Source organism: Oxyura jamaicensis, chromosome 1, assembly GCF_011077185.1.
Source record: "Oxyura jamaicensis isolate SHBP4307 breed ruddy duck chromosome 1, BPBGC_Ojam_1.0, whole genome shotgun sequence".
In the NCBI taxonomy this organism is placed as follows: Eukaryota; Metazoa; Chordata; class Aves; order Anseriformes; family Anatidae; genus Oxyura; species Oxyura jamaicensis.
This window is the reverse complement of record NC_048893.1, coordinates 12,375,465-12,396,726: the sequence shown is the minus strand read 5'-3', so window position 1 is coordinate 12,396,726 and position 21,262 is coordinate 12,375,465. Positions and strand designations below refer to the sequence as shown.

At 41.6% G+C, this 21,262-nt stretch overlaps 2 protein-coding genes across 5 annotated transcripts in view; one reads left to right on the top strand and one right to left on the bottom strand.

The window, feature by feature from the left end:
- Window positions 1-9,831, bottom strand: part of FAM185A (family with sequence similarity 185 member A) — a 46,864-nt gene extending 37,033 nt beyond the window's left edge. For both annotated transcript variants that reach the window (XM_035314816.1, XM_035314817.1), the window contains exons 1-2: window positions 9,452-9,831; window positions 2,737-2,846 (exon numbers count right to left, since the gene is read on the bottom strand). In XM_035314816.1, coding sequence (XP_035170707.1) covers window positions 2,737-2,846; window positions 9,452-9,791 — 450 coding nt within the window. In that variant the 5' untranslated portion in view covers window positions 9,792-9,831. The remainder of the gene's footprint in view (window positions 1-2,736; window positions 2,847-9,451) is intronic.
- Window positions 9,832-10,060: 229 nt separating this feature from the next.
- Window positions 10,061-21,262, top strand: part of CCDC146 (coiled-coil domain containing 146) — a 77,439-nt gene continuing 66,237 nt past the window's right edge. For 2 of the 3 annotated variants that reach the window (XM_035322549.1, XM_035322532.1), the window contains exons 1-2: window positions 10,365-10,707; window positions 18,020-18,185. In XM_035322549.1, the coding sequence (XP_035178440.1) occupies window positions 18,030-18,185 (156 nt within the window). In that variant the 5' untranslated portion in view covers window positions 10,365-10,707; window positions 18,020-18,029. Of the gene's footprint in view, window positions 10,097-10,364; window positions 10,708-18,019; window positions 18,186-21,262 lie in introns of those variants that run through there. The other variant, XM_035322541.1, reaches the window with a different exon arrangement.

The following is a 21,262-nucleotide window of genomic DNA, read 5'->3' as shown; positions in this document are numbered from 1 at the left end:
CAGAAAACCATGGCCTCTTGCAGACTGAGACTAAAATCCTGACAGAGGGGCCAAGACTCCCCATGGTAGATGCCTACATGCAGGCAGAGTCCCTGAGGGCTGAAAGAGCTTTCCAGACACCCCAGTTGCATGGAATTCCTGAATCCTGAAGTCACCTGAGGGCCCCATGGCAGAACTGGGTGTCATAGCTGCAAGTGTGCCCAGCTGGATGGGCTTTTTGAGCAAGTTGCTGTATTGCAAGAGGAGCTCAACAGGCTGCAAAGCACCCAGGAATCTGAGCAAGAGAGTGATGCTTGGTATCAAGTGCTGGCACAGGCTGAGCAATAAATAGCCATGCCTTAAGTCCTCCCAAGGGGCTGGTAAGGAAACCTCCAATCCTGAATCACCCAACTGATGGGACTTGCGAGACAAGGGAAGCTGGACCCTTGTCTCTGCTTGGAGACAGAGGAGGAATCTTACCCTTGCCCCTGAAGGGCCCCTACACAATAGGTATGATGCTCTGGGGCAAAAAATAAATAAATAAATAAAAACAACACTGGTAATAGTCAAGCCCCAGGAAAGGGCAACAATATAAATGTGGACCAGCTAATCACATGTGTAAGAACCAGTGCTACAAAAAAAAAAAGCATGAAGGGTGAGCCCTGGGGAACACCGCTAGCCACAAGCCTCCAGCCAGACTCTGCACCGCTGATCACCACCCTCTGAGCTCAGCCAGTCAGCCAGTTCTCAACCCTGTCCACTTACTGTCCACTCATCTATCCCACACTTTCTCAGCTTTGCTAGCAGGATAGCGTGGTAGACAGTATCAAAAGCCTTGCTAAAGTCCAGGTAGATGACATCCACTGCTCTTCCCTCGCAGAAGAAAGTTATGAGGAGTAGTCAGCATGGATTCACCAAGGGGAAGTCATGCTCAACCAACCTCATTGCCTTCTATGATGGCATCACCAGCTGGGTGGATGAGGGGGAGAGCAGTAGGATGATATCTACCTTGACTGGAGAGGAGCTCTGCAGAGAAGGACCTGGGGGTCCTGGTGGACAACAGGTTGACCATGAGCCAACAGTGTGTCCTCTTGGCCAAGAAGGCCCTATGGGATCCTGATGTGCATTAAAGGGAGTGTGGCCAACAGGTCAAGGGAGGTGATCTTCCCCCTCTACTCTGCCCTGGTCAGGCCTCACCTGGAGAACTGTGTCCAGTTCTGGGCTCCCCGATACAAAAAAAGACAGGGATCTCCTGGAAATAGTGCAGCGGAGGGCCAAAGATGATATGGGGCCTGGAGCATCCTCCCTTATGAGGAAAGGCTGAGAGACCTGGGTCTGTTCAGCCTTGAGAAAAGACTAAGAGAGGATCTTATCAATGTTTACAAATACCTTAAGTGTGGGAGACAGGGATTTGGCCAACCTCTTTTCAGTGGTTTGTGGGGACAGGACAAGGGGCAATGGCCATAAAATGGATGACAGGAAGTTCCGCACCAACATGTGAAAGAACTTCTTCATGGTGAGGGTGACAGAGCACTGGAACAGGCTGCCCAGGGAGGTTGTGGAGATATTCCAGGCCCGTCTGGACGCCTACCTGGGCAACCTGCTCTAGGGAACCTGCTTTGGCAGGGGGTTGGTCCAGATGATCTCTTGAGGTCCCTTCCAACCCCTACAGTCCTGTGATTCTTCTTTTCCAATTGCTTGGAGATGGCATCCAGAATATTTTTTCATTTACAAAATGTTATATTTTAAAAGTCTATCTTTCAAGTATCTGAGAAAACATGGGCACCAGATTAGTTAGGATTGAGGGAAGACAACTTTCTCAATGACATCACAAAAATTATTGCCAGTTGTGATGGCATCCTGTGATTACCATCAATAATGCTGGCTAAAACTGCTTTTTCTCATATTACACTCTCATTTTAAAATGAGTCCTCATTTTTAACCAGTTTCACAACATCTGTAACATACAGTGTTGTTGAAAAGTAACCAATAATCTGATGAAGTTATGTTCAACTGCACAGAATCTGGACAACACAAGTTGTCTGTAGGTCACTGAATACGGAGTAAACCTGACTCTATGGTATGTTAAGTTTCCCAGTAAGCTGAGTTTCCCTGTGCATGCTATATACTCATCTCTTATCACTGTCAGGAAAAATGTTGAAAGGTTTCCAGTTTCTCAGAAATACTTTAAAAAATAAACAAAAAAATCTTTTGATCAAAAAAACAAGGTCATGACCCTGTCATACACAGTATTTATCAGTATTTTCAGTTGGGTACTTAGGACATGTCATTTCAAATTCAAGTTACACCTTAATCTAAAGAGTCTGTCAATAGCACTGATATATCAGAATTAAGGAAAAATCCAGAGGTTAAAAAAAAGAGATAATGCATGCTGTGAAGCACCTCATAGTCCCAAATGAGCAAACATAACTATCAGTTTGCTGTTCAGAGAAAGGAATTCACAGACTTTATTTTTCTTGGGTGTATGTATGGGCACACACAGCAGCCCCACTGCTTCTGCTGTCTTCAGCTATCAGAGGTGCCTGGACTTCCTACTTCATGTTATTTATGGCTATTGACCTTGTATCATAATTGTATGCAATAAATAAGGCCAGGTGCTACACACATAGTAACATTTAGAAATACCAAAGTGTTTTTAGTCTCTACAGCTAGCACCCGGTATTTTATTTTTTACACCATATTCCATCACACAGTCCCTTTTAAGACACTGATGGAATAAGGAAGGGCTCGTTGTACCTTTATTGACTGCAAGACACTAGTCCCCTTCTCAGTTTCTATTCTGCAGTTGCTGCATTCAATTTTCTGGATCTTCACACAGCCAGTCCCTGATGTTTTGATATCCAAATCTAGAATTAAAAGAGAATTAGCAACAGAACCGTAAGAGTCAGATCTATTTAACGTAGTACTTAGTTACAATAGAGTAACTACATGCAGTAGGATAAACACTATATGATTAATTATCTGCTTACCTCTGGCAAGGTACAGTCCTTTAGTGATTTTTTTAAGCCATTCCTACACTCCACCTCCACCACACAACTACCTTAGTCACCATATCTACTAGCAATTCTACCCAGTCATGGGTTTTGGGGTGGGAAAGCTGACAAGTTGTTTGAAACCATAAGGAGTAGCAGAACTCCATTACAGGACATGTGTTCGTATTAAGTTAGAGTTCACCTTCCTTAGACTTACGTTGCTTCAGCCAGCAAGCAGCATAACACAACAAAAAAAGTACAGAAGTTTGCATACACCATTCTTTCCCAGCCTGCTGGAAGGCCGGACTTACACTCTGGGCATGAAGGAGCTTGAGTAACTGTTTGCAGTCTGAATCACCTCACCTTACTGTTCACAGGCTGCCATAAAGAAAACTCACTGGGTCTTGTAGATAATGTGGTTATCAAGTGAGTAATTTATGGGCTCATGCAGGAGCAGCACATTTTTCTACTTAAACTTAGGGATGAGTTCAAAGGACCAAGAAGAAGTGTGAGAATGTTCAATCTGTCGATTCTGACTGCAGTAATTTTATGCATTTATTTTAATGGCCACCATAGACACTGGTAAAAGGTAAAACCAGGAGAGGAAAGAAGTTTTGTCTTTTCTGATGGAAAAAAAAAAGAAAAAGAATGGAAGAATATAAGATAATGTAGTAAGTGTCATTTAATATGTTGCAAGAAGCAAGTAGCTAGTGCTAGAAGAAATGCAGTGAGCTTACTACACACTAAAGACCAGGGGGGAGAGGGAAGGGAGAGATACAGGAAAGCAGCTTCCATTTAGGCAAGTGTGAAAGTTCTTCCTTCATCTCCACTATCTGCTAAGGTGACCAGTAACATTTTAAGAGATACAGGAGAAGAATCAGAGTGTATATTAGAGGCTCTGCCCCAACAAGAAACCCCTAGCCAGACCCATGAAACAGCAGAGGCTGAAGATCAACTGGCACACCGCTGCTCAGACCAGGCATTGGAACCACTCAGAGGGCAGCTTGCACACAGAGACAACTCCAACTGACAACAAAGGAAGATTTTTGCCACCTGACAAAACAGGATAGTTCAGTACGTAAAGAGACAGATAGAACATTTCTGTGCTACCTTCTTGCTGCAGTGACCTAAAGGCTAAGTTTAATGAAGGATGCAGACAGTATTTGCGGGGCAACAATTCCATAAGTAAAGGATGCCAGAAGAACTGGACTGGAGAAGCAAGTTCCCCAGAAAGCCTTTTGTTTGTAGATAGTGTTTTCTTAGCATCTTCACAGAGAAAGAGGGAGATGTACAGACCTGCAAAAAAGTGATACTGTGACCAAGATTTTACCTGTCTGTACATTTTTTAAACTTAAATTCTTAAATTGAGGCATGTAAAAGCATGAAGGATGCTGACAAGGGATTAGTGACTAACAGAGGCTGGAAGGCCAGCATTACTATGTTTATATCGGCAAAGCCTAGGTAGTTTCACCAGACTAAAAATATCAGAATGATATCAGAGCTATTTCTATTTGATCAATGCTGATCTGCAGGCTTTTAAGTTGTTGAGATGTGTAGGTGAGACATTTCCAAAGTGTTTTCTTTCCTGGGAAGTAGTTGGATTGTTTAAATGCAGTTTGCAGAGAGACACTGAAAGAGGCACACACATCTGAGCTTGAAACAGCATGTCCCTGTACAGCACAAACCTGGAGAGTTTGAAAAGGAAAACAGTATTGTTCCTGAGATACAACCTGTCTTGCTCAAAACTGCTTAGTTCACCCACTGGAAAACTGCATGGTCCTCAGGAGAGCTTACATCCAAGACTTTTGCTACCTTGCTTTCAGAAAAGAGAGGACACAAAAAGCAGTTTGCTTGTGCAAACCTTTACATTCCATCAGCATGGCAGCTTCTAGCTCTTGTCACTTATGTCAAGGAAAAAAAAAAGTGGCTTAAGAACAGTCAGTTCAGCCATGATACCAACTTAATGAGACTTTGTTAAGAGTAAGGATAACAAAAGCTTCTGATCCTCCATAGTGTATTACAGCCATCATGTGAAAAGTAGACTAATAATGTAATCCTAGACATACTGAAGATCTGTGCCAAAACAGGATGCACAAGTCCACAAATTCATGTGCATGCTGTTAAGAAACACAGAATTCCTGGCCTGGAAACACACATTCTTGATCCTTTGCAGAGTCACAGTTCATTGCTAGCCTTATCGAGGAACAGTTAGTGGACAAGGAATGCCTGTTACATAAACAGGCTTCCCAATGTAAGAATAAGCGACTCCCAGAAGAGGCAGGCTAAGAGCTGGATAACATTGTTAACAGAACATCAACAAACAAGGAGGAAGAGGTTACAATCCATTTCAGTGTGAAAGCTCCACGAATAGTCTGATTTCTCCTTGGCAAAGCTGAGGGCTGCAGCCAACTTCAGTGACACAAACCTTGAAGAATGCATAAAGATCTTTAAGGTGTAAAGGACTTGCATTGAAAATAAATGTGCACAAGGAAAAAAAAAAGACCTGTGGTATGAGACTGTAGGCAAAGGTACCCCAGAAATACCACCTTAACCTATAATATTTAAAATAAATTGGTTATCAGCCTGTTTCAAAGTGACTCACCAGCACTGAACCACTAGAAATACTTCATGAGGATCCAATTCTCTGCTTGTATGGGAAGCTTACCAATACATGCCCATACTTGTTAAAATAATTCAGTCCTATTTACTAAGGGCATCAGATTACGGTATTTGCTGTTCTGAGGCTGTAAGTCTGCCATATTTAGGAATAGACACTGATGATTGTTGTTTCTCAACTCAGTTAATATGTTAAGACTTAAGAAAATACACTGTTGAAAACATATCTGTTTTCCATTACATTTACAGAAGGAAAAAAAGCAGAAACAAGTATTCCCAGGATCCTGGGTTCTCCCCTCATAAATAGGATGAAAAAATGTTTAAGTGATAACAATTTTATGATATTGGTGATTCACAGCAGCTCTCAAGACCCACAGATACATTCAGCTTGCCTAGTTAAGCCAACAAGGATCTACAGAATTTAACCAAAAATGAAAGTGATCTTATGGGCTTACATAAGACTGATGACGAATTGTTAAGTTCTCACAAGGCAAGAACTGACACCAGAACAAACAGACCAAAAAAAAACCCACTGTCTTCTAAATTGGCCCAGGCCTGTAATGCTTGAGGGGACAGAATTTTGGTATTCTACTCACGGAAGCTTGGCCACTGCTTCAGACCTGATGACTGACTACACGACTTTGGCATAGCTGCCATAACAGTCCCTTCCCCAGGGTATAATACAGAAAAGCATTGGAACAGTCTGCTAAAGGAGGTTGTACAGTCTTTATCCTTGGAGGTTTTCAAAACCTGGAACTAGAAACCTCCTGAGGTCCCCAAACCTGGATTACCCTATAATTCTAATAATACATACCTACTAAAACTACACATAAGAACTACATAGGAAGAAAAGGATGATTCTCAAATTCTGGTTATGCCAGACCTCAACTGGCTTTCCCTGAGAGTTTAGTCATACACTAACAAGAGAGCTGGTTTCAGGGTTAGTCAGCACATGCTGTTCTAGATGCCAAGTGGGATTCCCTTCATGTGATGAGCGGATTCACAACCTACAGCTACATGCCCACACTGTCCCTGTCCAGGAATAAATAAATAAGATACATACAACCTGAAGTAAAATAAAGTCTGCTAGATTAAAGAGCAATTCATCAGGATCTATTATCTGTGAAAGTTAAATGTGTCAGGATGATCAGATTGAGTAGTATATTGAAAGACTGCACAGCACAAGACTGGCCACTGGAATAGAAACAGAGCATCCTTCAGTAGTCAGCCCAGTAGGGTTAACACAAGTTGCCTCAAGTTTAAATACACACCTTAAACCAGTCATCCAGCACCTTCTGCTAATGTTCATCACATTCTGTGGAGTTTTAGCCAACTTAAAGCTTCCTGGATAAATTCCAACCTAAATTGCAAAAACTGTTATGAAAGGCTTTCACTTCTAAAAAGGAAACTAGCTAGAATACCATAAGGACGTTCACATCGACCTCCCAACTTCTTACAGTCAGGTGACAGAAAAGTGCTGAGATAAAACAGTCTAAACAGAACAGGGCCAGCACCCTCACATGGGCAAGGAAGGCCAGAGAGAATGCCAAGAGAGGAATGCTTACAGCATTGTTGGACTTCATGATCTTAAGGGTCTTTTGTAACCAAAGTGATCCTGTGATTCCAATCCTATGCTTCTATAAGTCCAGAGCCTTCTCTGACACTATTTGTAGTCAGAGATGCATTTTCCCAGGAGGGAGATCTTGTGCACTGATGTTTAATGGACATTTCTTTCCTACCACAGGAAAATGATCAACCCAAAAACAAACTGCTCAGAGAATCCAAAAGACATGCCAGAGCTGAAGTGGAACTTGACTGGCAAGTAGCTTCACTGAGTACAAAAAATATTTACATCAAGAGACTTCTCTCTGGATATGTCTAGATAACAGCATGAAGAGACAATACTAACATTGTGCTAATTATGGTGGAACAAGCACCAAGTAGTAGAAGGTGACTGTAATCCACAGACTGTACCGGGTACCCAAATTGTATAAACTTACCCCAATACTAAGTGGAACAACTTGCTTAGAAACCCAGAAGCTAGTAAAGCCCATCTCAAGAATACGAGGAAGAAGACTGCGACTGTCTGCAGAGTTGGTTGATGTTCAATACATAATATGAACATAATCTCAAAACAGGGCAAAGGCTAAATTAATTCTTTTTATTAGAATTCACTACTAAGGCCTTGAGGGAGGTTCTCCACATTCAAGCTTTTAAGAAGGCTGAGATTTTCCAGATCTTAACACAATGAATTCTCTCCCCCCACCCTGTAAAAAGAGTAACAAGTATGAAGTAACACAAAATAGTCACTCAAATACCCTTTAGAAAACAAAGTATAAGATTGCTGTTAAACAACTACAACGAACAGACAAGTGCTGTCAAAGAAGTGAAGGGTTATAAGTGGAATGATGGGTTTTGTTTTGACTGTTTGTAATCCTGGGATGAACTCTATTAGCAAGCTACAGAGAGGCCAATATCATCTTTGTACGTGCCTAGCAGGGAAAAAAAAAAAAAAAAAGAAAATAAGAACACAGCAGAGAGACCACTCTTAGGGAAGAGTTGAATCAACAAGACAACACTCCTGCCTCATGACACTACTGCTGTTTGGTGAAAGAGGCAATGAATGCACCGATAATATTTGATCTGCTCACAAACAAACTTGAATTTTCAAGAAGTCTTTGTCAAAGTCCTGGATTGTTTTCTGACTTTCAACTATAAATTATGCATCATCTCGAACACTTTGTGAACTTGGAATAGCAAGGTTGAAAACTTTTCACCAACTGAATTATTCAGACTTATTAAAACTGACTGACAAATTGTAGAGGATCTTGGAACACTGCGCACTTGTGCGAGAAAATAGCAGGAAGTTCAATGAAGTATACCTCAGGGAATTCTTTGCCAACAGGCATGGAGTTTGCCAGTAAGTTTTCACCATAGCGCTGTTTACGCATGTAAATGGACAAGCACTTGGATGAGAGATCCACTAAGGGTCTGAGCTATATCAGGCTCAGAAGATGCCCAAACTGAGAACAGCTGACAGCACGCTTGGCTGTTTGTTGTGCTCTTACTCTTCCCTGAGCATCCGCTTATGCCTGCGGCTGGAGACAAGACAGAGGACTAGTCAGATTCATAGCATGCATCAGTATGGCTACCCTAAATGAAACAAAACAGATGAGTAAAGAGATGAAAAGTTCTGAATGCCTTTGCTATAGGAGTTAGGAAAAACATTAACCAAGAAAACGTAACATGGTGGTCCAAGAACCTCACAGGTGACACATATAAAGTGTAAATTGGATGGGATTATTCACCATTTCTCATAGCACAGCTGCAGCAGAGCATCAGAAGAAACAGAGCACCAGGTTGAAGGGCACAACAACAACCACCAACACCCTGGGTCAACAGCTCCCTAAGCCTCATCTCACAGAAGAATTACCCCAGCAAGCTTGTCCTTCGCCAGCCCTAAACTTAAGGCCACCCTCAGTGCTTTGGTACAGATGTCTGTTGGTATCAGCGGCTATGGTGGCTCTCAGAAAGGGTTTGGGGTAGATGTTTGTTGGTATCAGCGACTACTGCTGCTCTCAGAAGAGGTTTGTAGGTCCTGTACAAGAAGCCTTGCCCAGGCTTTTCCCTTGGACGATGATGTGAGAATTGCACTAGGAAGGAGAGCTGCCCTTGGCATTTCATCTACTTTTGCCACGGCTTCTCCCAACCGATTTTGACCCCCGAGGAGGGCCACACAGCAACCCCCACCCTCACGGTCCCTGAAGAGCCCACAGAGCTGCCCAGCGCCCACCGGTTCCCCTCACCCGCACCAGCCCAGCGCCCTCCCCACGGCGCCGGCTCCCCCTGCCCACCTCACCCACCGAACTCAGCCGGCGCCCGGACCTCCACGGCGGCCCCGCTGCCCACGCCGTCGGCCGCGATGGCGGCGAGCTGCAGCTCCTCGTCGTACCGCACCCGGACGCGCTCCGGGTCCCGTTTGTCGCCGCGGACGGTGACCAGCAGCAGGCGGTCGGAGCCCGGACGGCTCCGCGGCTCCAGGGGCCGCACGCTCACCTCGCACGGCAGCCGCACCCGCAGCCGCCCCCGGGGGCCGACCGCCAGCTCCCATTCCTTCAGGGGCTTGCGGGCGCCGCCGGGCGCGGCGGAGGAGCTGCTCCAGGCGCGGGGCCACCAGCGGCAGCCCGCCCGCAGCGCCCTCATGGCGGCGCCCCCCCCACCCCCTTCCTCTTCCTCCTCCTCCCCCCCCCCCCAGGTCACGTGGTGCCTCGTAAACAGGCTGCGGCCGCCATAAGAGCTCCCGTCGCGGCGGCTCCTGGGAGTTGTAGTTCGCCGAAACTACCCGGGTGTTCCTATTGGGCGGCGGGGAGGAAAGGGGAGGGAGGGGAGGGCTCGCCTGCGGCCGCTATTGGGCGGCGCTAGAGCCAATGGGAAAGGAGCAGGTGGAGGCGGGCTCGCGTTGCCATGGGAACGGGGACGCGTCGGGCGGGGCGGGGCGGGGAGCGCAGGTGAGGCTGAGGGGAGCTGGGGCCGCCTCAGGCCGGGAGGGGCGGGAGAGGGGGGGGGGGGGGCCCCATTTGCCGGGCTCCCCGAAAAAAAAAAACTAAAAAACAACGGCCCCCCGCGGCTCGTGGCCCGGGGGGGGGCCCCTGGGTTCAGCTAAAATTTTTCTGGGCCCCCCCCCCCCCCCCCCCTCCCCTCCCCCCCAGCCCGCGGTACTGTTGTACAACGATTGAAAAGGCGAGGTGCGGCTCCAGGGCCATTACAAAGGGGACGGGGGGAGGTCTGTGGGGCCAGGGCTGGCTTCGTGCCCCCGAGCACTGAGCGAGGCACGGAAAGGCGCTGCCCCACAACACAAATAATGAAACCCGGGGCTGTCTGTTGGGTCGCTCCTTTTACACCCCATGGTGGTATTTGGGGGGGGGGGGGGAGTGTTTTTCCCCGAAAATAACCCTACAAGCCACGCAATAGGGCATGAGCTTGCCCAGCTCTTTCTGTCCCGCTACCTTCACACCCGTCTCTGTCGCTGTGCCACAGGTTGCGTATTTATGAGCCCAAGGGGGAGGAAGGCAGCCCTGGCGCTCCTTGTCAGGCAGTAATTTCCTCAGTGGAAGGCTCGGTAAGGCCTCGTGCTGACTGGCAGAGCTCTTCGGGTTCAGCCACTGCTTTGCTTTGCGTTGTTCAGTCTCAAGAATCATCAAATGAAGCCCTAAAGGGGCCTGCCTGCCATATGCTGCCTCAGTATGGAGGAACAGGATTCTGTAGAGTGAAAAACAGACCATGGAATATCATGGGATGCGAAGAGGGATGGATGCTAATTTTTCCAGGTCTTTAGAAATAGTTGATTTTTGAAATATATACACACACATATATATATATATATATATATATATATATATGGAATTTTTGTTGTTGAGCCCAAATACTTAATCTACCTGTTCGCTGCACAAGTCGCTGGGGCAGCAGCCGTGAGCCAGCAGTGCAAGGCTCTACAAAGCTCTGCAAGGCTCTACAAGGTGCTGCAAGGCTCTACAAGGCTCTCTCTGCAAGGCACTCCAAGGCTCTGCAAGGTGCTGCAAGGCTCTACAAGGCGCTGACAAGGCGCTGCCGCCGGGTGGCAGCCGGCCCCGCGAGTCCCCTTCGCTGCCGCGGGGACCAGAGGCCAGAGGAGTTTAAGCCTTGGCCAAGTGCAGCAGTTTTGTTTTTGTTTTGCCTCTTTTTTTTTTTTTTTTTTTCTTTCTTTCTCACCATTAGACACATGCTAGGTAGCTAAACATCCTTCAAAATGTATTTTTGAATACTGAAAAAAAAAACTCCCTGAAAAAGAGGAACTGCTAGGAAGAGTTCTTTCTTCATATAAACTAAACTTAATATTTTTAAAGTTTTACTTATGCCATCTATATTGGCTATAATGTTGATTCAGTTTCATTTTCGTGCTCTTGATTGATTTCCAGTTGATTACGCCCTGCAGGAGTATCCTCGTGCTGAGGTTATTCTCCTGCTGAGGTTCCTACCTGCAAGAACACTTCAAGTTAATCACAGAATCATAGAATATCCAAGCTGGAAGGGACCCACAAGGTCCATTTAGTCCAACTCCTAGGTCCCCAAAGGAACACTCAAAAAAAAAAAAAAAATCAGATCAAGTTAACAGAAAGTGTTTGAGCAAAGTTTACCACACACAGAGCTAGCTGCTTATCACTGTTCCTTCATATAAAGCTTAAGAATTTTGGTGTCAGGATATAGTTGTTTTGTTTTGTTTTGTTTTGTTTAAGTTTATTAAAAATTCCTATGCAATTCTACCGTGAAATATTTTTATGACATTATTTTAATCCATTTGTTGTAGCTGACAATTTATATTTCTCAGCATATTTCTGGATTCCTTCCCTGAACCTTCCTATTTCTTAATAAGTCATCTGTTGGGCTTGGTGGGTAGGCAAAGCTTTTTTGTTTGTTTTCCTCTGTAATCTAGTGGGTGTGTAGTGATGGTAACAGTTTCTGCTCAGGGGTGGCAGAGAGAGGCTGTCTCCAGAACACATAGGGGTTTGGATTTCAGGGTTGTTTTTTTGTTTGTCACGCTACCAGATATTTTCTGAGGAAAGTAAGTTCTGCATGGAAACCAAGTGAAAACGGAAGTGACAAACCTCACCATTCAAATCCTCCTTATCTTAGCCATATCTAAAGACTGTGGGAGGTTCAGGGTGATTCCATCCCAAACAGCAGGGACTTGAAAACAAACAGAAACAAGGGAACACATAACAGAAATTGTTAAGCAATTTACGTATGCAGTGTGCTGTCATTTCCCCAAAATAGTTGTCTATGGAATTGTACAGTCTAATCAAACACTCTGAATTACAAGGTATAATACCTTATTGTATACTGTGTAATTTTAATTTCAGCTGTTACTTAATGTTGACATAGCTTTGTGTTTTAAAGGCACAGCCCTTCATGCTGAAGCACTAGCTCTGCCCAGTTAAAACAGAGGTCCTGCTATTTACCAGACTGTAAACTTCAACTTCAGGAAACAGGCATTAGGAAATAAGATCTTAGGGGATGAAAAGAACATCACTGGGCCATTAATAAATCCATGGTATTCCTATGTTACCAATATCAACTGTAGATCTCATCTCTTCCCTTCTCTTCAAAAAAGATATGGTAGAACTGGAAAAGATGACAGGGACACTAGAATGCAGAGAAGGGCTTTCAGATCAGTAACAGCAGGTAGGTTGGGTTCTTCAGCTGACAGAAAAGGGTTACCAAATGAAGAGACAGTGCTAGAAAACACCTAGTGGCACAGAAAGGTTGAGATTATTCAGTGACTCATGCAGTAAAAGAGCTAGGTGATTCAAAACAAGCAAAAAGAACTGATTTTTCATGTCATGCAGAGGTGAGGTGAGAAACTCCATTCCCTCAGATTTTGCAGATACTGAACGTTTTGCATGAGTTTAAGGGGAGAGTGGGTGAGTTCAGGGAAGCATCACTATACTGTGACTGAGGGATTCTTCTGCCTGCCCCAGGCATCCAGCGTTGGCTGGAGGTATGCTGAGCTAGATCGGCTGTGGGTCTTTCCAGGTATCGCTGTTTGGATGTTCCAACTGTACCTTTGTATGTTGTACCAATGTACCCTTTTTTTTTTTGACTCATTCAGTGTAAAGCACTAAGTCAATTGTCTTGGTTTCAGAGCCACATTTATTTTTTAAGATCTGTGTGTAAAAGGAAGCAGCACGAAGATGTGGATAGATACCTTGTGTCATGCCCGTCTGTTGTGTTCATTGTCTCTCTGCTCTGGGTGCTGCCTCTGCCTCTCTGCCAGCAGGACAGATGGGAATGTGGCCGACTTCTAGTCAATTATGTTCATATCATTGACTTGGAAATATTCAGGCTTCCTTAACTGATTTTGCCTGAGAAACTAATCCTATGGCCGTTGCTCTCACAGATCAGTGGTGAGGGAGAATGAAAGAACATCCCCTTAGAAAAGAAGGAAATGGTGCACAACATCCACTGGTGCATCTGGCTATGGAAGGAGAACCATGTTTATGGCCTCAGTTCAACCTAGTTTCACTATGCACCTATTCATTTAAACTTGTCTAAACCTTAGACTTGTGTTCTTGTATTAAACAAAAACAACCTTTGGTGGGTTGGAACATTTACATGACAATTTATACCAATTTAACTAACCTGGCTTAAATGAAATATCAGTTTTGTGCAGTAGCAAAGAATGTGTGAGGGAATAGCTTAAGAAATTACATTTCCATAATGAAGGAAAGTAGCACACCTGTCAATGTGTAATGTACATCTATAAATCCAGCTGTGAACCTGCATCCAATATTAGTAATAAACTGCATCCGTACATCCACTGGAGTTAGCCTAGTTGCACAAATAACTGCTCATTGTTTAATTCATTTCACAGACTTCACGGTCTCAGATGTTATCAGATTGGAAGTATAAATTAGCTTCAATATACATTCGTATACAAGTTTTCATAAAACAGTTTAAAAGGCATTAATTTAACATATTCTCTTCACCATGCAATGGGTTTTGTCTCCAGCAATAACAACATAAATAATTTGATATTACTCTAACAGTGAATTCATACCTTTATTCTTTATTCTTTATAGAGAAAAATAATGTGCTTTATGTATTTTTTATTTTGTGCTTAAAATTAAAAAATCATGTTCAGGTTGGGCTTGAAGGGCAAGACTGGGTAACTAATATCAAAATCTCACTGTCAATTTTCTGAACCAGAATCTTTTTCTAATTCATTTAATAAATGCAAGGAATTAAGATAAGGTTTAATGGGTTCATCACTGTATGTTAATGAAGTCAGTTACTTGAAGTGTACTTCCCTCAACAGAGACTTTTATAAGTTTGTTGTCTTCTTTATTAGTCTAGCTGATGCATCTGCATACACAGAGCTGTATCTCTTCATGTACAGAGTGAAATTTTACTAATTCTACTACGTTTTGCAATTGTCATTCTGGAAAGAGCCAATGTAGCTAAGCATGACCTTTCTGCATTCTGCACTGGCTTATGTATTAACACTGCCGTTTGCTGGAGAGGTACCGAAGTAAAGGTGCTGGAATTCATCATGGGAATCCGATTTTGGACTTTTGTTATTGCTGTCCTGAAGCTGTTTCACAAGACGGTTCTCAGTGTGATTTGACCTGGGTTCTAAAATGGACTTGTAATTCCAAGGCCTTGGTATTATTTGCAGTTCTAGAGTTTGGGAACATTCATGTTTATTGAACTATTCTGTAAATTTAGAGATCATTCCAGCTGTCATTTCTGTTCAAATTTAACTGTTTATCAGGTACTGCAAAAATACTGTTTTCCCACTTTGCTTTTTGAACATCATATATGCAATTTTCTGTAAGCTAGATTTTAAATTCAATTCTATAGTAGGTAATTGAAGAATGCTAAACTTTGCATATCTTTTGTTACAGTACCACTTCTTTATATTTTGAAAAGGCAAGCATGTTCTCTTCCCTCTTAGTGCTTATCACACTAGATAAGGCTAATTGTTCTCCTCTGTCTGATGTGTCTGTATTTTTGTCTTATCATTATGTTTCAAACTTGTCATATCCAGGATATTGTTTTCGTTTCCTTCTGCCCAGCAAATTGGAGTCTCTAGCAAAGACTTTTCTGTACTGCCGTACCCTGAAGAAGTGTTAACTTGGCTATTGTTTGACTTGCATCAGCTCTGGTTCACGTACAAGTATTAACAAAAATGCCTACACAGATGAAGCTCTCGGTTTTTGGTATCTGTCTGCTTACAGTTTCTTTCACTTGTGCTTTTCCCACTTTCCAAATTCTTCCAATGTATTTAGAGTCACAAATAAAGTAGCAGCAGCAGACATGAATGTGAAATGCATATTCTAAAAATTTCAGCACTTTTATTGGTGAAAAACAACTCTCTTTAAGTAATCATGTATACATGCTTATGTACAGTGCTTCAGAGTTTATTCCTTGGCCTCTGTGGTGTTTGCAGTTGTTTCACAATGTTTTGACTCCTTCAGGAGAGATCAAAAAATTGCTTTTTTTTTTTCCATAAGCAAATACAGCTGCTGAAATCTTTCTACAAGTCAAACTGTTCTTGAAGAAATTCCAAAAAGCACTTAAGAAGGTCATAAACTTACCAGTACAAGTTTCACTACTTTTATAGGCAAGTGATTTTTCAAAAGGTGTCTATGCACAGCACAACATCTTTGTATCCATTTCCCCACCACAGCTATATAAAGAAATCACATTTTTCTGAACCATCAGATTTCTGGTTTTGGAACGTAAAATGACTCTGGTTGCTTCATTGGAGAAACCCATTATATACTATTGCCATATTCACAAAAACCTTCCTTGATTTTATTATGGTTTCAATTTTGATTCTTTTGATTTGTGATAAAAAAATCTTTTTTTAAAGGAGAGAAGTTTCCCCATATGTTACGTGAATGGCTGAATGCTGTCAAGATAATATGATGTAAGTCCTGCGTTTTGGCAGCTGATAGGAGTTTTATCCTGACTGTACTACAGCAGAGTACAATGTTATCTGCATAATAGTTCCTTGCAGTAATACTTACTCTAGAAGGATCCAATAGAGTCAGGTAACACTTGCAGCCATCAGCAATCTTTCTCCCCAAATTTTGAACTAAAATATTGGGATGCTATTTGTCAATTCACTGCATGTAAGTCCCACTGTAGTGAATTTGGGAAGGAATGCTTGAATTCTTCCATATACGCCCTTTCTTCACTTTCCTCTGTTTTGTTCTACAAACATACTTGCTCTCCTATCTTACTGTGTCATGGCTAGATTTCTGTGTGCCTGAGAGGTTCTCCATCCCTTCCCTTCCTTTTGTAAGATGTTTATTGCCTCTGGACATTCTGTATCTCATACAACTTTCTCCTAAAATATGTGTCTTGTTTTTTGCCGCCTTCATGCAAAAGGTCGGTATCTTAAAACTCTGAATATTAAAAAACTCTTTAAGATATCGTTACACCAGAAGATGGACTTGACTGCTATGTCCGATCAGGATGCCAGGAGCATTTGTGCCCACATATTCCCCTGCTCCTGACTCTGCATTTCAATGTGCCTCAGCCAATTCTAACAATCGATGCCTAAGAACATAGTCCTGAAGTACGGGGATCTTAGAGACTTCTATTCCTAAGGAGAGCTGTGAAGGTGGGATTTGCCCAGACGTAATTGTAGGAAAGGTATCTTTTTCAAAAACTCTACTTGTTCCAACTTTCTTCTATTTCTCTCTCTATATATTTGTTCCTAAACTGTGTTCTCTAAGTTAGGATAAAGTTTATACTAAAGCTATGTTTATAAAATCTACATTTTAGCCTCTTTTAACACTCTGTCTTTTGGAAAAAGAACAAAACAAAAACAAACAAACAAAAGCCAGATCCAAAACTGTACTAGAGATCAAATACTACTTGAATCCTGTAAGATTTTACTTGAGTAGTTATTTCACTTGGATATTACTCAGGGTCATATTATTTTAGCACAGGTCACAGATACTAAAAATGTGACTTGCTCCATAACTGAAATGCTAGTGTACTTCATAAGAACTCTGACATGAGGAGATCTTAGAATAATTATTTTTTCCAGTATTTCCCTACCTCCTGTTCTCAGATATTATACCATGTTTTCTCATTTTGCATGTTTTTGTTTGTTTTGTTTTGTTTTGTTTGTGGTGGTTTTTGTTGGTGGTGGTGAGTTTCTGTCCATTTGTCTTTTAAAATTTGACAATACAATGACTTAGAAACACAAATTATTTTAATGATATTGCTCACAAAAGTTAGACTATGTCTTGTCCTCACGACCTCTATATTCTGTGAAGGGGCTCTCTTTCTATGTCTCTGCTCCCTGCAAGGTCAGGGGACAAAGTGAAGGGTGGGTTTACGCTGGGTGGAGAGAAAACACATTCGTTCATTAGTCCTATGCAGATGGCAGAGAGAAGATCCACCACCATCCACCTGGACATTTCCTTTATAAGTATCTACCTGAAGGCAACAGTTGGGTTCTTCAGAGATTTTCAAAATTTTGTTAGTCAAAGCCCTAAGGAACTCAATTTAGATTTGAATTTAGCCCAGCTCTGAGCAGGAGAGAGGATCAGATAACCTCAGAGGTGTTTTCCAGCCTGAATCTGTTATTCAAAGCCAACTCTTTAAGAAATATTATTTTGTGTGTTCTCAAATATTTATGTACAGATAGCATAGGCAATGGTTAGACAGTGATGGAGGGATTATGCTGCCTCTTAGAAGTCTTTAATGCAGTTATAATTGTGGACCCAGCTAGATTGCTCACATTCTGGCTTTTATTATTTGAATATGGGTCTCACATGTTGGTGTTGTGTTCTTTAGACTACATGTTTATCTTACACAGTCACTTGTATCCCAAGATCTAACTAACTGAGTTTTGTTATTCTCTTACTTCCTAGAGCTTAAAAAATGAGTCAGGCTGGTGAAGAAAGTTCCAGTTCCAGTGACACAGAATTGGAAATTGAGGAGGAGCAACCCATCTGTGCTCTAGCTCCAACTGTTTATGCCCGAGATGAGAGATCAACCGATGTAACAGCGAGTCCTGCATTTCAGTGCTTAGATGAGGTACCACACACCCTAGCTTTCTCTATCTATACTAGTGCATTTTGTGTTAAAAACAATTAACCTGAAATGTATATTTCATTGTTAATAGTTACAATAGGCTATCTGGAGCTTCCCTATTTCTTCTCTAATTTTTATTCTAAGCTATATGAATGTTTTGTGAAGCAGAAGCAGAGCATATACCTCTTGCTGGGGATGGTGTGCTTAAGGGATATCCATGTTATTTCTGTCAGTGGTCATGGTTTTAAGGGGAACGGACATAGATATATTTTTTATTATTTATTTTTTTTAGCATATTTGCTATAGAGGTTATTGCGCCACAATTTTAAAAAGACTTGATAACTATAGGAAAAATCAAGTATCTCCATCACTTGATGACAATAGAAGAAACCTTCCGGAACTCAGTTTCTTTTACAGAATTTTCTATTATAAGGAAGCTTGTAGATTAATTGAAATGTTTTGCAATTCAGGATATTTAATGGAATCCTCAAAATTAAATGCCAGAAGAGACATTAAGAATATAGAGATTCCAATTTACACTGAAGTAAATTCTCAGCAGATATTTGTCTAATTTGTTCTTTAAAACATTAAACTCTTCTTTAGAAGTCCAGGGCAGTTAAAATCTCAAAGATAACTGACCTCTTGCCTTACAGAAATCCTCCTATTTACTGAAAGTATGGAATTTGCACTTTGGGGAATATTTTGTTTGCCAGATATTCATGTACTTTCTCTGGAGATTTTCAGGTGTGCTGGAATTTTTGATATACTGACAAGAAGCATACACCTGGTATGCTGCCCTCACCCCTCCCAAAGTAAAATAAAACTAAATGGTATAATAATATTCTAAAGTATATACTCTATTTCTACTTTGTTTTGCTAAGGGAAAACTTATTATTCTAGCCTCATTCTAGGAAATACTCAGATCATTTGGCTGATTATTTTCCCCAAAACATCTTTCCTAGGAAAGGATATGCAGAATATATAAAGAATATATAAAGAATAACCTTTCCCAGGTTATTCTGCATGTCAAATTTAAGGCCAACTTGTTTAACTCAAATAACATTGAAAACCATTAAGGGGAAATATAAGGTACCTTTGGTATTAGAAGGTGTTCCCAACTTGGGAAAAATTTGCTGTGGAAAACCAAAGTAAGCGATTTACACAGGATTTCATAATGAGCTCTTTTGGTCATTTTGTCATTTTTTAAAGGGGAACTAGTTGAGTCATTCATTCTTACCATACTTTTTAACAGTTAGTACTTGTGCTACATGAGTCAGTTGGACTTTTCATCCCTTATCCACATTTCTTCTCTTTCACTGCCATATTTCTGTTTTCCTTTGTTGAACTTTATACATCATTCAGAGATAAATATATGCCTTTGGTCACCGTAGAGGTTGCTGCATTGATACTGGCTTTAGTCTCTTGGAACAGCTTTCAATTTTTTTCCACAATAACTGAATCATATCATATTTTCTCTGTTTTACTGGCTGCTCATTTCTGCCTTTAGAGCAGCAAATACTCATCAGAAGGGACACCTTTAGGTATTTTAAGACTTATCTGAGAATGGTTACAGTCCCTCTGGCAGGAAACCTTCCAGTCAAACCAGTCTTGTTTTTCTCATGTAAATAGCAGATAGTTGCAAAAAGCCAAACATGCAGACCTCTCTCTCCTTTCTTTTTAGTAACACATAGTAGTGCTCTTTAGCCATAGGGGGTTGGTTAAAATATTAGAAACTGGATAGAGGTTTGAACAAAAGCCACTCAGTCCATCATGACTTGCTTCTTTTCACCAGCGTTTTTATTTATTACCAAGATGACATCAACCTAACTCAATACTTCCACTTCTGTTGCTTAGAGGACTGTCATATATTCACAAAATGAACTTTCCACTTCTTTTAGCCTTAGTTGTTATGTCCTCAGAATAAAGACTTTTGCTCTAACACTTCTAATTGAATTTCCTGTCTTGTGTATCTTATCTCATATCCTGTTTTCTTCTAGTATACACAATTAGAAATAAATCAGTCTGCGTGGTGTTAATGATTTTCAATTATATACAATCTCATCTTTTTCTGAAAAAAAAAGAGAAATCAAATGGTGGGAGGGTAGCTCCCCTAATCTGAGGCCTTTTTCACTTAGTATAATTCAGCGGTTCTTGTTAGATTTTAATCAAGAGTGATGTCTGAGCTTTTCTATGGCGTGCTTTTTCTTTCTCTTCCTTTTGTTGGCATGTTCTTGGCTTAGAAAGGTATTTCTTAGTTCTCTGAAATGTGTATATCTTTTTTAAAAAAATACCAGAATAAGTATTCTACAATATTTATCATGGGTTTCTTCATAGTGTGCGCTTCTAGGGAGCTATTAGTTCTGTGAAATACTTCACTTCTGAATAAAAGGTGCATTACTATTTGACGGATGCAGTGAACTGGTACCTTGTTTGGAAGGTACCACAGTAATCCCTTTCTGCTAATTAACATAGCCCCTTTATGTGCTAAATCTGAACTTGTAGAAGAATGAACTCCTTTGCAAGTTTTCTCTGATTGGTCTAATTCAGACTGGTGCATTCTGTATCCTACAAAGATAAAATGCACTGTGAAACCAATTCGAAGCCAGCACCAAATATTCTATTTGCACTGCTTTTTTTTTTCCCTTTTTTTTTTTTTTTAATGGAAATCGTCACTGTCACGCTACATTTCTTTTTGCCAGTGTCCAAGCACCCTATTGCCACCACCCAGTGGGAAGCAGAAAGCCTCTCACCACACTCTCAGGTAGTGACTAAAGAATATTTTTCATCACTATTTTGAATCTTGGGGTTTTTCTGAGGTTAACGAACCTCTTACCCATTACTATCAAAAGTGGAGAGCTGCTATTAAAAAAACATTAACCAGAATCCTGGTTCTACTGGCAACATAGAGCAAAGTCTCTGTGTTTACCAAAGATAGAACAATACAGTGACATACATGTCAAGCAAGTTTCACTTCTGCTCATCTGAAGCTAATTCACGTGGGGCTGTTAGCTAGAAGAGCTGGCCATAAAATTATACATATGTTCAGTTCTTGAATGTGGTTTTAGGAGCAAAAGGTACTT